The sequence below is a fragment of the Budorcas taxicolor genome, chromosome 16 (assembly GCF_023091745.1).
Source record: "Budorcas taxicolor isolate Tak-1 chromosome 16, Takin1.1, whole genome shotgun sequence".
Lineage (NCBI taxonomy): Eukaryota > Metazoa > Chordata > Mammalia > Artiodactyla > Bovidae > Budorcas > Budorcas taxicolor.
The window spans coordinates 56,853,398-56,869,501 of NC_068925.1; the positions used below are offsets into that span (position 1 = coordinate 56,853,398).

A 16,104-nucleotide genomic window follows, 5' to 3' on the forward strand; every position below is an offset into this window, starting at 1 on the left:
GTCGCTAAGAGTCGGACATAACTGAGTGACTTCACTTTCACTTTTCACTTTCATGCATTGGAGAAGGAAATGGCAACCCACTCCAGTGTTCTTGCCTGGAGAATCCCAGGGACAGGGGAGCCTGGTGGGCTGCCATCTATGGGGTCGCACAGAGTCGGACACGACTGAACCGACTTAGCAGCAGCAGCAGCAGCAGATTAGCACAGTAAAGAGAAACACCTGTTTTTCCCTCCTGTCATAGGGGAAAATCTCAGTTAAGCGAATCTCCTATGTTTCTTCTCTGTGTATTTCCTTTGCTCGCACACTCCTAACACTCAACATGGAACACTTCTGACACTTTGAGTCTCCCAATGTGTAGCTGTTTTTTCCCACACCAAGCAATTCCCTGCAACGCCACTTGGGTGTCCCACAATTTACCTCAATTCCAGCACTATCTACCTGGATATAGTGTCAGGTCCCACAAGTTAAAGTCTTGCTCCCCCAACACTGTGCTCCCACCCTACCTCAGATTCCAGGTGCAAGTAGTAGCTCCCCCAGGTCACCCACAGTTCTGTCCATTTTGGCTGGATATCAGAGGCTCTCTTGACCCCCTTCTCATGTTCAATTAATTTGCTAGAGGGGCTCACAGAACTCAGGGAAACATTTACTTACCTTTCCCAGTTTATTGAAGAGTATGATAAAGGATACAAATAAGAGCCAGTTGAAGAGATGCATAAGACAAGGTCTGATGGGGTCCTGAGCACAGTGTCCCCATGGAGTTGAGGTGCATTACTCTCCCAGAGTGGATGTGTTCATCAACCTAGGAGCTTTTCAAATCCCATACTACTGGGATTTTTATGGAGGATTCATAACACAGGGTTAATTGATCATTAACTTTATTTTCAACCCTTCTCCCTCCTCAGGAGGGTTTGAAGTAGACCCGGAAATTCCAAGCTTCAATCTTGGCTTGGTCTTTCAGTGGCCAGTCCTCATCCAGGAGCCATCCAGGAACCCACCCACAGTTGCTTCACTAGAACAAAAGACACTTGTATCACTCAGGAAATTACAGAGGTTTCAAGAATCCTGTGTCAGGAACTGGGGTCAAAGACCAAGTAGTAGAACAGAGATGCTCCCAGTGTTCTTATCACTTTGGAAATTACAAGGGTTTCTGGAGCTCTGTGCCAGAGGCCAATATGTGTTTTCTGTTGTCTCAGAAGCGTATATTTAATGCCACTCAAGTTGGTATATTAATGTATACCTTAGTAATAAACTGATACACTCTCACATCTCTCTTAGCTACTGATCTTCTGGAACCATGTTTAGTCTGAAGATGCAGTATTAAAATATCTCCATTGTTAATTCAGCTAACTTTTAAAATGTCTCCTCACTTTAAATTAATAGTTTCAGATTTGAGGAAAGTGTATAGTGTACCATGGTCCTTTCAAACACTGTCTCTGCAGACAAACTGCCTGTCTTGAATCCTAGCTTCAATGATTTATGTGTGATCTTGAGTGAATTAATGAACCTTCAGCAATGTGTTTCAATTTCTACATCACTTATACATCTATATCCCTCTCATCTCTTAACCTTTTTTTAGTTTAAAAGAAAGGTGAAGTTATAGGTACAAGAATTCTGATAGAAATCATATATACTTTCTGGCTTCTGGGTGAGTTAGGCCAATGGAAATTAGCAGGAGATAGGAGGAAGGAAAGAATCAAGATCAGCTGGTAGTTAGAAATTGGTGAGGATACTTTGTCCTTATGAAGGGCATCAATAACACCCCTGCAGCATGGAATGGTTGACAGATAACTATAGCTAGAAGACAACATAATCCAAGGCTCATCATGACTTAAGGGGATTTGAGGAGAACAAAAGGTGATTTGCCAGAGTTCATTGCCGATAGGGCATCTTTATAGAAACTACATGTTTTCCAGGCCATACTTCTCCTTTTTTTGCCCAGGGACAGTGTTGTCTGTTCACATTTTTATCTCCTATTCTTTTCCTATCCTTGGAAGAGGATAACTTATCCATCTTTGTAAACTTACAAATGCTAGTATATACTAAACAGTTCTCAGAGTGCCTGGCACGCAGATTTGATGAATACCTGTCAAAAAACAGTGATTTATTTCTCTTATTTTACATGCTTTGTTTTTGAAAGGTTTATTTATTTCAGATGTCACTAACTTCTAAGAGTTCTTCCCTGAGTCACGCATAATTAAGGATTCAGACTGTAGATATACCACTTTTCAGTCGCTGTTGTTCAGTTGCTCAGTCATGTCTGACTACTTTGCGACCGCATGGACTACAGCATACCAGGCTTCGTGGTTCTTCACTATCTCCCTGAGTTTGCTTAAACTCATGTCCATTGAATCCATGATGCCATCCAACCATCTCATCCTCTTGTAGTCCCCTACTCCTCCTGCCCTCTGTCTTTCCTAGCATCCGGGTCTTTTCCAGTGAGTCAGCTCTTCCCATCAAGTGGCCAAAGTATTGGAGCTTCACTTTCAGCATCAGTCCTTCCAATGAGTATTCAGGGTTGATTTCCTTTAGGATTGACTGGTTTGATCTCCTTGCTGTCCAAGGGACTCTCAAGAGTCTTCTCCAGCACCAGTTTGAAAGCATCAATTCTTTGGCATTCAGCCTTATTTATGGTCCAACTCTCACATCCATACATGACTGCTGAAAAAACCATAGATGTGACTACACAGATTTTGTTGGCAAAGTGATGTCTCTGCTTTTCAGTACACTGTCTAGGTTCATCATAGCTTTTCCTCCAAGAAGCAAGCGTCTTTTAGTTTCATGGCTGCAGTCACCATCCACACTGATTTTGGAGCCCAGGGAAATAGTCTGCCACTGTTTCCATTGTTTCCCCATCTATTTACCATGAAGTGGTGGAACCAGATGCCATGATCTTAGTTTTTTGAATGTTGAGTTCACTGAAAAAATGAATCCCTGGTGGTCCAGGAATTGGTTGACTTAACTTGTGGTCCACTGGTTGAGAATCCACTGGATTCTGTCTTCTAATGCAGGGGACGCAGGTTCTATCCCTGGTCTGGAAACTAGGATCATGTGTGTGGCAGGGCAACTGAGCTCACAGGCCACAAGTAGAGAGAAGCCCATGTGCCACAAGGAAAGATCCTGTATGCTGCAACTAAGACCTGAGGCAGCCAGAACTAAAGTAAATAAATAGAATATTAAAAGCAAACAGATCTAAGTCAAGCAAAGACTAAACTGACGCATTCATGTTACATTTACTTCTCATCCCTCCCCCTTCTCGAGCCCTTCTTCACCGCTCTACTTAGGAAAAAATTAACAAATAAGTCTATAACAAAAATGGAGAACATTTAATAAAACTGGGGGAAGGAAGGGTGACAATCCTCCAAGTTTTTTCGTATTTTATATTATTTTAGTGAATTAGTTGTAGACATAAGGGAGGACTTAGCCATGAGGGTTTTAACACATTAGGACGTAAATGAATTTGTATGCAAAGCTTCTATGAAAGTCTCAGAAATTTTTTTTTTTTTTTTTTTTTTGGGTAAAGCTGCTTCTTGGTTTTCAGTGCTACAATCCTGCCCTCTAGCGGGCATCCAGAAAGAAACCAAAAGCCAGAACATTGCATCATTTTACTTACTACTCCGTCAAAGTCCATTGTTTAGTCATTCTAAAAAAAATTGAACTTGTAAAGTACTTATAATACAAGAAGCACAGAATAAAGTAAAATACTTTTTTGGCTAACATTTACAATGTTCTTGCTATAGGACCTATATTTAAGAGCAGCCAGTATTTACTTTGTATTTGCATGGTGTTCTTGCTATAGGACCTATATTTAAGAGCACCCAGTATTTACTTCTTTGTATTTGCATGGTAATTATCTATCACTTTCTCTTTTCTGTGGGGGGAAAAAAAGAGTTTCAGTGCAGATCACAGAAGTAAGAAATTTATCAAAGAGAAGCCAAAGGGATTCTTTCTGATTACCAGATGTTACAAACTATGCCAAATCTGAATGACTTTAAAACAATGATTTTGGAGCAAGACATTATTGATATTATGTAGCTTCCTGATAAAATGGTCTGACACAGCATTGATTCTGAGGTATTTGTGCTGAGAACACATAATCTAAGTTTAATCATAAAGAAACATCAGACAGATCAAATTGAGGGGCATTCTACAAAATAACTGGCCAGTACTGTTGACAAGTCAGTTCAGTTCAGTTCCATCGCTCAGTCGTGTCTGACTCTTTGTGACCCCATGAATCACAGCACACCAGGCCTCCCTGTCCATCACCATCTCCCGGAGTTCACTCAGACTCACGTACATCGAGTCAGTGATGCCATCCAGCCATCTCATCCTCTGTCGTCCCCTTCTCCTCCTGCCCCCAATCCCTCCCAGCATCAGAGTCTTTTCCAATGAGTCAGCTCTTTGCATGAGGTGGCCAAAGTACTGGAGCTTCAGCTTTAACATCATTCCTTCCAAAGAAATCCCAGGGTTGATCTCCTTCAGAATGGACTGGTTGGATCTCCTTGCAGTCCAAGTGACTCTCAAGAGTCTTCTCCAACACCACAGTTCAAAAGCATCAATTCTTCTGCGCTCAGCCTTCTTCACAGTCCAACTCTCACATCCATACATGACCACAGGAAAAACCAGTGAAAGATAGACTGAAAACTATCCCAGAAGAAAAACTAAAGAGACATGACAACTAAATTCAATGTATGATCAGGATTCGATCCTGGACCAGGAAAAAAAATTGTTAGTGGGACATTTAACAAAATTTGAATACAACTTTTATGATTTTGGTGATTGTAGTGTGGTTTCATAAGATGTTAACATTTGATAAAGCTGGGTGAAGGGTGAGCAGGAAACTCTTGACACTATTTTTGCAAATTTTTTCCAAGTTATAAATTATTTCAAAGTGAAAGTTTTTTTTAAAAACTGAGAACATCTGTTTATTTTATTGACAATTTCATAACTCAGGAATTTGGGAAGACTTTATCTGTGTGCTTCATCTCTGATCCACTTGGCATCAGCTGGGGCACCTGAGGCTGGAGGATTCACTTTCAAGATGACATCTTCACTCACCAGGGTGTTCCTTGGTCCCTTTCTGTGCATGGCATGTATCCTGCACGCTCTTTGCTCTGTGTTCAGCCTCTTAGAGCATGGGAGTCTTAAGTGTAATTGCACTTCTTACTTGGTGACTGGCTTCCAGGAGGGTACTCCAAGAAATAGGATATGGAAGTCATCAATCAGTGTCTTACAAGACCTGAGCCCAGAATATTGGTATAGCTTCACTTCTATCATATTCTGTTGGTCAAAGCAATAATATAGTCTTACCAGATTCAAGAGGAAAAGACCAAGACTCTGCCTCTCAATGGGAAAGTGTCTGAGAATTATGACCACCCATGGCTCAGATGGTAAAGCGTCTGCCTGTAATGTGAGAGACCTGGGTTTGATCCCTGAGTCAGGAAGATCCCCTGGAGATGGAAATGGCAACCCACTCCAGTACCTTTGCCTGGAAAATCCCATGGACGGAGGAGCCTGGTAGGTTATAGTCCATGGGGTCGCAAGGAGTTGGACACGACTGAGTGACTTCACTTCATTCATAACAGATATTTCACCAAAATCTCACTGGCTTCGCAATAGAGATGGAATTGGTGAAAAAAAAGCACGGACATTTTTTTGTCCAACATACATAGATTCTAACCCTGGCTTTACCATTTACTAACAGTGTGATGAGTTGACTCATTGGAAAAGACTCTGATGCTGGGAGGGATTCGGGGCAGGAGGAGAAGGGGACGACAGAGGATGAGATGGCTGGATGGCATCACCGACTCGATGGACATGAGTTTGGGTGAACTCTGGGAGTTGGTGATGGACAGGGAGGCCTGGCGTGCTGCAGTTCATGGGGTCGCAAAGAGTAGGACACGACTGAGCGACTGAACTGAACAGTGTGATGTCTATGATCCTCAATTTCCTTATCTCTAAAATTGTGGCGGTAACGTAAATGCCCTGGAGTATTGAGAGACCTAGTGAAAACAATATATAAAATGTAATATATGGCAGGCAATAAATATGCAAACCTAATAATAATTGCTAGTGTTTATTGAATACTTAGTAAGTGCTCAGTTCATTTAATATGCTTTCTAAATGCTGTCTCAGTGAGTCATTGCCCCATCCTGGAGTGACGTGTCCCACACTGGATGGTTCAAAAAGAGCAGCACCCATTTCTTCCAGCTTCGGTGGTGTTCGTCCTTGAGTCTGCTCCATTTACCTGTCTGATCATTTTTCACTGCCTTGTTGCTTGGATCTCCATTTCCACATGCTGTTTATTTCCCATTTGTGTTGCTCCCTAAGGACCCATGTGCTGATGCACGTTTGGCACTTTTTTGACACTACCTTCTCTGCGTTTGTTCTCAGTGCTGTCAGTGCGGTTCTCGACAGCTTCTCACCCAATCTGTCAGCCCCCTCTGAGCCCGTGATTGCCTGCTCATCAGAGCCAAGACACTCGTGTCTTTGTTTCAGTGAGTGCTCTGCTGTCAGCCTCCCTTGATACAGGGTGGCGGGTGCTCAGTTGTTGGCCTACCCAGGAACACGACGATCTGCACTTTGGAGCAATTATTTAATTTGAGGCAATTACTTGTAGGTGTTCTTTAAAGTGAAGATTTTTGCAGGCTGTGACTGAATTTTGATACAGCAGCTTCCCAGGCAGTTAAGGAGCTACTTCATACCCAGAAGATTGTCAGTCAGTCTGTTGTCACTGGATAAAGGTGGTGACCCTTTATTTTCACAGCAAGCTGAGTTTCTATTGCTTCACGTCCTGCAAGCAGTCAGATGATTTTTGTGTTTTTAATATGGAGACAAATAATAAAATTTGGTTTTGAGAGAGGTCACCTATTATTAATCTTCCTCCTCCTTGCTCTCAAAATAGTCTTGCCTTTAAATAGGAAGAATCACTTTAGTCCTTTAAGAATTAAAAGCCACATTAAATAATACTCAGCTCAGGTATTCATTCATTCAGCCATCTTCTCTTAACAGTGGTTATGAATATAACTTCTAGTGTTATACTATAGGTTAAAATCCACTTAAGAGCTGTATGACCTTAGGAAATATAATTTGACTTCTCTAAATGTAATTTTTTTGTGGGTAAAATGGAATTTCAGGTTGTTGTGGGACTAAATAAGGACGTGTTTATGGTGTAATTAATTTAGATCTTGACATGTAGGAAATAGTCAATGGATATTGACTCATTTATTATCTTGCCTTGGAGTTAGACTTTGCATATAAATGGTAAGTAGCCATGACAGTGTATTTACCTGTTATTTTCACTCTTAATAATTCTTTAAGTACCTTAGCCCTTTCAATCCTACTAGGAATACTTATTTACCCCTCAGTGAAAAACAAATTGTTATAGATTACATATTTCTGAAGAGGGAGGCATCTTGAAAGTGTAGGACATCTTTTCTTTAAAAAGAATTTTTTTAATATATTTCAGCTTAATTAGACAAATGTTGGACCATGTAAGAGTAAGTGGACAATGAAATAATGGGGCATTTAGTTCATTTGGTGGCTTGGAAGAGTGAATGGTTGTTTGCTTACAATGTACTTCATTGTTGGCTAGCAGGCTGAGGACCAAAGCTTCTACTGACATTGCCATCTTAAAAGAAACCTACTTGTGCTGCCTGAATGCTGGTCTATGGAGGTTGCTATCATTTAATGATACCTCTAATTATATTCCTAAATGGGAATAAGTCTTATCTAAAAGAGAAAAATAGCTAATTTAAAATATCTAACTAAAGTTGCCTTTTTTATTCTATTAGGAAATCAGGATACATTTTGTAGTGAAGTGAAATAAAGAACTTGGCAGGATAGCATGTTTATTCTAATTTCCAACAATCTAGAGGTCTGAAAATATTGTGCCTTTGTTTGTATAGTCTGGCCACACTTTTGTACTTCAGTTTAAAGCTTATGAAGTCTTTACTTTTCTTCATTTTTTATAACATCTAGGGTTTCACACAAGCAGGTACATTATGAACTTATTTAAAGAATTTATTTGTATAAAATTTTCTAATAAATGAAAGTTACCTCTTTAGCTGCCCAAACTTAAAAAACTACTTTTTATTTGAAACACAGACTATGCTTTCTTCTTAAGCACAGTGTTTCAAATATAACATAAGCATTCATTAATATTTCTGAGATTATCACAGTAAACTAATGTTAGCTACTGAAGGGCTATTGACATCATTAGATGAGCCCAGATAGCTATATATTTTTTTTAAAGTTTACCTTCTATCAAGTATAATATTTTGATTCTGGTAACTGTCTCTATAGGCTGTGTGTGTTCCTAATCTCATCTAGCACATACTTTGTCTTTTAGCTTGCTACTTCTGATATTTGTAAACAATAAAATCATGTTGTTAGTTGCTTCAGTCGTACTGACTCTTTGGGACCCCATGGACCATAGTCCGCCAGGCTCCTCTGTTCATAGGATTCTTTGGCAAGAATACTGGGGTGGATTGCCATTTCCTTCTCCAGAGGATCTTCCTGACCCAGGGATCAAACCCAGGTCTCCTGCATTGCAGGCAGGTTTTTTACTAATTCTAAGTGTGAGTGAAATTAAAATTCGAAAAAGTTTTTTCCTTGCTATTAGCAAGAGCTGTTTTGGTTATTTACAGATTCTTTTTTTCCCTAAATTCTTCTTTGTGTGTTCCATAGCTCAGTTGTCCGATAGTGTGAGATCATTGAAGAAAATGTTTCTTACTATTATTTGATGGTGACTCTACACATTGGTCTAGTTGGGTCCATATGGAAAAGAATAAATCCCAGAAAACTTGGAGATACCTAGTTAAATCATTTGGTCATCAAATAAGCACTTATTATATATATTAAACCAACACTGTGAGGTGAAAATGCCATTAGACTACTCATTTGGGAGGCTTTGGAGAATGATCCTAGCCTGCAACTACTAAATGCATATATGAATTAGGTAATCAAGTTCATACTCTGAAAAATGAGAATCATAATACAGGTTGCTGTATGGATCCCTAGATTTCACTCTTCCTATAAAAGCATGGAGGTGGGGGAAATGTTTGGCAGGGAGGTCAAGAGCATAGCAAAGTTGACTGAACATGGAATGGAATACTCTGAAGGGGTCTGGAAAGGAGATGGAAGGGTAGGAGACGTGGCAGAGCTTTATGGGGATTAGAGAACTAGAGACAAGAGGTGCTTACATAGTAACAGCAATTGAAAAAAAAAAAACTAAGAATCAGAGACACTGTGGATTTGGTCTTCATGACAGGTTGATCAGCACAGCACTCCGGTTGGACTATGCCTAGTGGTTGTGGTGTGGGGGATGGAGGGAATGTGGAGCAGGGCCTACAAGTAGGCAGCAGCTAGAGGGCGAGGATCCAAATTTAGATTAGGAAAGCAAATTCCGCTTAATTGTAACCCAAGTTGTTTTAAAATTATTATTATTATTATCATTATAGTGGTATCTCTATTTTTTCTAATGGTGATCAAAACTAGTCTAGAATCATTGCTTGGTGTGGTAATGAACTCTTTGTCAATTTGATTTTGTCTCCTGGCCTGATTATGCGTTTTACTGCTTTGGTTTCTAAAGAATTAACTCGGTACATTCAAAACTTTCAGCCACATATTTTGTGTATATCATTCATCTCTTCTGCCATTACATCATATGTTCGGTAGTTGAGTGTGAGAGTCTCATATTATAACAGGAATATACTCTAATTTCCTAGTCCTAATCCTTGCTTCTGATTTTGGAGATAATAAAAGGATGGTTCATTAGGAGTTCTTTGCATAGCACATCTGGTAAAATTCCATGTCCAAAAGGTAGTTTAGATTATACTTGTGACCAAGCTGAAGAGGGCATACCACATAGTTATGAGAAGATATGAATTTATGGGAGATATCAGCTCAAATTTGAAAGGTCTTTATTCTCGTGAATGATGACTTGCATGGCAAAGAAACAGCATATTCTGTGGCAGTTTTGTTTCTGCCTCTGTCATCTTGAGCATTTAAGATTCCTTTCTCTTGACTTTTATATCTCAACATCTCGCTCAGGGTCAAAATTCAGCTCCAGTGTGGCCTCTTAGCAAGCTATTTAATTTTTTTTTTATTCCTGAAGAAATGTTGCTCTGGTTTTCAGAAAGAAAAAGACAAGAAAGTCTAGCAGATAGCCACTAATTACAACTTCTGCTGCTGCTAAGTCGCTTCAGTCGTGTCCGACTCTGTGCGACCCCATAGATGGCAGCCCACCAGGCTCCGCCGTCCCTGGGATTCTCCAGGCAAGAACACTGGAGTGGGTTGCCATGTTGTACAAATACTTCTTGAAAACAAACACTAAAACAAAAAAACAGTTAGAATGGTAGGTAGTGGAAATCCAGGGTGATGCTTACAACTCCCCTCATATAGTCTGCCTCGGTTACAACACTTTTTGCTCTGTTTTGTTTTCCACGGGCAGTGTAACCATATAACACAGGTAGGACTTAGAAATTTCACTTAATAATTTTAGACTTCAGTGTCACTGCCGTTTTGATCAAGGAACTTGACTTTTCCAGGCCTTGAACCAGAAATAGACTGAAGAAAAGTAATTTACTGTAAAAACAATAATTTTATGTGAGCAGCAATTAAAAAGGACCTAAAATTTATAATAAGCCTCTCAGAGAAGAAAAATACCTTAAAAAAATATCATTTAATTATTATTGTATGTGGAAATGAAAACAATCAGATTTTATTAATGATATGTGGAGGTCTTGGGAAAATAAAAAAATGGTGATAGATGTGATTATTGATTTTGACTCTCTTTTTCTGTTTCAGGGTTTGAACATAATCTTTCATGTAGCCTTGGCTCTCCTAAAGGTAAGTCCGTTTTTATGTTTAACCAAACTATCTTATCTCTCTGCCCTTGGAACTGAGCATCATTCAGTTTACAACCTTTGACTCATGGTAGATTCTTGAACACAAAAAACGACTTCTCTGAGGAACTCTGCTCTTCTCTCCTTCTCCCATCTTTTGTTGTTGTGTATTTTAAGTTTGATTTTCTTATAATCCATTTAATCTTGCTATCATAACACTCTTTTCAGTTGCAAGTAAAAATATTTCCTTTCATTCGAGTTGGATGATATGAGAAAAAGTTAAAATCTGTTCTCTGTCAAAATGATGCCAGCTTTTTTCTTAAAATGCTTCTTACCATAATAACATCTCTAAAGGTAGCTAAACATATAATTGAATTATTAGAAAGCTTCTGTAATATGCTGACTAAAAAAGAAACTGCTACTTGCAATTTGCAGTTCTTTCTCTGATAGCTAGAAATTTATATGACATGTCAGAATTCAATTATAATTACCTCTTTGGATTTTATATCAACATATCAATGCAACTTCAAACGTGTGGTAACAGCAAGACATTTGCCGCAGAGTTGATGAAAATAACCTGATTGGTTTTTGTCCTTTGGTTAAAAATGAAGTTCTATTATTGAAAGTGAAAATTGCCTTGTTTATAAAAAGATGCAGGCTCACCCTTTTCCGAGTAAGGGAAAGTGAAGTTGCTCAGTCGTGTCCGACTCTGTGTGACCCCATGGACTGTAGCCTACCAGGCTCCTCCCTCCAAGGGATTCTCCAGGCAAGAGTACTGGCGTGGGTTGCTGTTTCCTTCTCCAGGGAATCTTCCTGATCCAGGGATCAAACCCGGGCCTCCTGAATTCCAGGCAGACTCTTTAACCTCTGAGCCACCAATCAGTGCTTTACAATTTTCCTAGTAAAATGTAGCTGTTAAAATTGCAGACACCAGACTCAGATAGATTTGGATCTAATTTCAGCTCTAGTGTATGACCTTAGGCAAATTACTCGTAGTGCTCAGACCCTGAGTTTTGAGATAATAATGAAAACTAATTCATAGGATTGCTAAATAATAGGATCCGTAAAATCCCTTAACATAATGGAAAGTTGTATTGCCTAATAAATGGTAGCTGTCATTATTGTGATCACTGTTATATTCATGAAGTTACTCAGAATTTATTACTAGATTCCCCATAAATCTTCCACATTTCCCCAAAGATCATAACTTGAAGCTTCAGAGAACCTCTTGATATTTTAGGAGAGCTTTTCTGCTTAAGCATTAAAAACTTTTATCCAAAGCAAAGGCATCACATTACATGGGCCTTATATAACTCAAGACATGGGCTACTGCTCCTGATCTCTTATTCTGTTAAAATGTACATACAGTGTACTTCATATTTTTCATTTTGAGTTTAGATATGAACAATTCATTTGACAATGTTACTTTAGGAGTTCTTGTTTGAATTTTGGAGCTGACCTCACATAGAATCAGTACACATAAGCTATACCTAAGTGTACTTAACTGATCTGACTGCTCCCGCCTAGAAAAAGAATACCCCAAAACACATTTGACAGTGATTAATTTTTAGCTCCCAATCTGTCAGATAAAAGAATGTAAACTTGTTTATATAAAAATAATAAACTTAGGGATAGTTGAAAGTGCTTATGAACCTAGCCTAACCAATTTTCATTATAGCTACAGAGGGATTTCTCTCTATTTCTTATGATGAGGGGAATAAGAAAGGTAAGTCACATTACTTGAGCACTTACTTAACATTACTTGAGCATTCAATGCTAACACTTGAGCATTGAGTGTTAGCATAGATCATCTCATTAGCATATATTAAATATCCAGATGTTATTTGTAGGAGAACCATAAACTGTATCAGAGAAAACTATTTAATAATTCTCTCCCCCAGATGATAATTGATAGAACCAAGGCCCCAGATTGTTTGAAATCTTTTGACTTAGCAAAGGTAAAGCTGAATTAATAACATTTTTAAACAACATAAAGATAGGTGAGTGTCTCTGTTGCTCAGTATGGTTTATAACATCTGTTTTCTGAATGGGAGCTCTTTCCTTTTGGGTTAGAAACAGTCTACCAGGTGGCTAGAAAGCTACTCAGCTAAAAGAATGATTCCTTATAGTAGCATCATTAAATTATTTAGGCTGTTGGCAGAATCCATTAGGTAGGCTAGGTATATTCCTAAAAATCTAATTTAATGATTATATGATGCATTCAGTAGTCATAGCGTAGTACATTATAATAGATGGGAAATGATCAGTGAGAATTAATCTGAGTGACTTCATGTTGGCAGAGAAAACTTGTAATCAGAATAGATTCTTTGCTTTCTGACAAGGATTAAAAGTAAATGACAGAACGTTCCCCTCCACCCTGACCACAAGCATATAAACATTACAGAGCTAAAGCCCATTTATAACCCTACCTTAGAGGAAACCATAATAAAAATTGGGTATAAAATCTTTCTCCCATGCTTTAGTCTATTGAATATGTAAGCATGCATTACCTACATACATACACTCATATACATATACATGTGTATATAAATAAATATGTTTTAATATGGGTTTGAGGCTTACAGATAAGATGATGGGGAGGTAGTAAGTAAATCTTGAAGTACACTGTGAAAGGATGAACATATATTTATTTTCTTTTAAAAATGCTGTTGAACAAGACTTTTAATATAATAATATAAATATCCTTCTGTGTTATAATACACATGTAGTGGTTAAAAGCATGGGGTCAGACTGGTTGAGTTTAAATCCCATCTTACACAATTTGTCCAGTGATCTTAGGTAAATTACAGTTTCCTCATCTTTCAAATGGGAATATTAGTAATACCTGTTCCATAGGATTGTTGTTAAGGTTTAATGAGTTAATATATGATTGGTGCCTGTAACTTAGTAAGCACTACAGTCACCCAGGAGCTATTATTATGCATAGAACTTCCTTAGCCTTTTAAATGACTGCTTATTTTTCTATTGTATATATCATAATTTATTTAACCAATTTTATATATAACTTTTATGGACATTAAAATTGTTTTTAGACTTCCCTGTTAAACAGAACTGTAAGAAACATCCTTAAATTCCATCTTTGCATACTTATGGTATCTTTAGAATAAATTCCTAAGAATGTAATTGTTGGTCAAACTATAATCACATTTTAATTTTTCATCCATATTGCAAAACTGCTTTCTGTTAGCAGCCATAATCTTGAAAAATCAGAATTTCTAGATACGTACCTTTATAGATCCTTAAAGCAGGCAGAAAAACAAAGCAACTTAAAAAGTAATTATTATAATAATTGTTGTTGTAAACAAACGAAATGCCTCAGTTTTGAAGATTCCAATGTTATGTACTTTTGTTTGGAAATATCTGGGATGTTTTTAGGGAAGTCTGTTGATTCTGGTTAAATTTTAGAAGACTGAGCCTCGTCTTGGAGGGGCTGTGTGTATTACGTAAAAGTTATAAAGTATATCTTTTATATTATTGGCTTCCAGTGGTCTCTACTATGGTATGTTTCCTTACCATGCTATTGTAGCTTTTCTGATCAAGTCATTAATGAAATCTAGTTGACATCTTTTCTATTTTTTATCTAACTTGATCTCTCAATAGTTCTCAAAACAGCGTTAGCATAGTACTTGCTTTTCTTACTACTCTTCTTCTGCCTCCTGGGAACAGAGCCCATCTTCAACAGTTTATCCAGTGATCTTAGGTAACTTACTGGCTTCCTTGGTGGCTCAGATGGCAAAGAATCCACGTGCAATGCAGGAGACCCGGGTTCAATCCCTGGGTTGGGAAGATCCCCTGGAGAAGGAAATGGCAACCCACTCCAGTATCCTTGCCTGGAGAATTCCACGGACAGAGGAGCCTGACAGGCTATACAGTCCATGGGGTCATGAAGAGTCAGACGTAACTGAGCAACTAATAGTAATATTTAGGTAACTTACATTTTCTCTATCTTTAAAATGGGGATATTAGTAACACCCATCACATAGGATTGTTATTAGAGTCTAATGAGTTTATATAAGATTGGTGTCTATAACTTAGTAAGTACTACAGTACATCTATGTGCTATTATTACACATAGAAATTCTCCTCTCTCTACCCCTTGGTAAAGAATCTGCCTGCAATGCAGGAGACATGGAGACGTGGGTTCTAGCCCTGGGTTGGGAAGATCCCCTGACAGAGAAAAGGGCAACCTGCTCCAGTAAACTTGCCTGGAAAATTCCATGGACAGAGTAGCCTGGCAGGCTACAGTCTGTGGGGTTGCAAAACAGTTGGCCATGACTGAGTGACTAAACAACAACAATTGGCTTAGTGTCATTTTGTTAGGTTTTTCAGGTCATTTTTGTAGCTCCTCTCTGTTCTTTTCTTCTCTTTCTCTTTTCCCTTGATTTTTTTGGTGATTTTCTTTAGTATTAGATTTCTTTCTCATTTTCTTCTGTGTATTTATTAATAATATGTTTTTTCTTTGTGCTTACTATGAGGTTTACATACAACATCCTATATATGTATACTCTCCATCCGTCTTATATTTTTAATGACAAATTTTATACCTTTTAGTTTACTATGTATATCTTAATTATTGTACTTTAATTTTATTTACTAATTTTGTCTCAGCCTTCGTATATGCTATCTAAGTGACTGATCTGCTACCTTTAGTATTTATTTGCCTTTAGATTGATTTTTAATTTTATATGTTCTCATTATTAATTAGCACTTTTTAAGTTTAGAGAGGTCCCTTTAACATCTCTAATCTGGAAAACTCGTAATGTCTCTTTAATTCTGAATGGTAACTTGGCCAGTAGAGAATTCTTGGTTGCAGGTTGTTGGTGTGAGTGTGTTTGTTTTTTCCCAGTGTTTTTAATATGTTATGTCACTCCTTTATGGCATGTAAAATTTCTGATGAAAAAAGTCTACTGATGGCCTCATGGGGTTTTCCTTAAGAAATTAATGGCTTTTCTCATGCTGATTTTAAGAGTCTCTGTTTATCCTTAACTTTTACCATTTTCACCATAATGTGTCTCAGTGTGTTTCTCTTTGGACTCATCCTGTTTAGAATTCTGAGGGCTTCCTGGGTCTAGATGACTGTTTCCTTCCCCAGATTAGAGAAGTTTTCAGCCATTATTTCATCAAATAATCCTTCTGGCTTATTCTTTCTTCTCATGTGACTGTTATTCCACTTGATCTTATACCCAGAGACCCCTAACATTTACTCACCTCTTTTAATTCTTTTTTTATTTTGCTGTTC

The 16,104-nt window shown here is 38.1% G+C and overlaps 1 protein-coding gene across 1 annotated transcript in view; it reads left to right on the forward strand.

Annotated features, from left to right (window-relative positions):
* Window positions 1-16,104, forward strand: part of RABGAP1L (RAB GTPase activating protein 1 like) — a 718,011-nt gene that overhangs the window by 506,242 nt on the left and 195,665 nt on the right. The window contains exon 18 of the mRNA XM_052653672.1: window positions 10,807-10,848. Within this exon, the coding sequence (XP_052509632.1) occupies window positions 10,807-10,848 (42 nt within the window). The remainder of the gene's footprint in view (window positions 1-10,806; window positions 10,849-16,104) is intronic.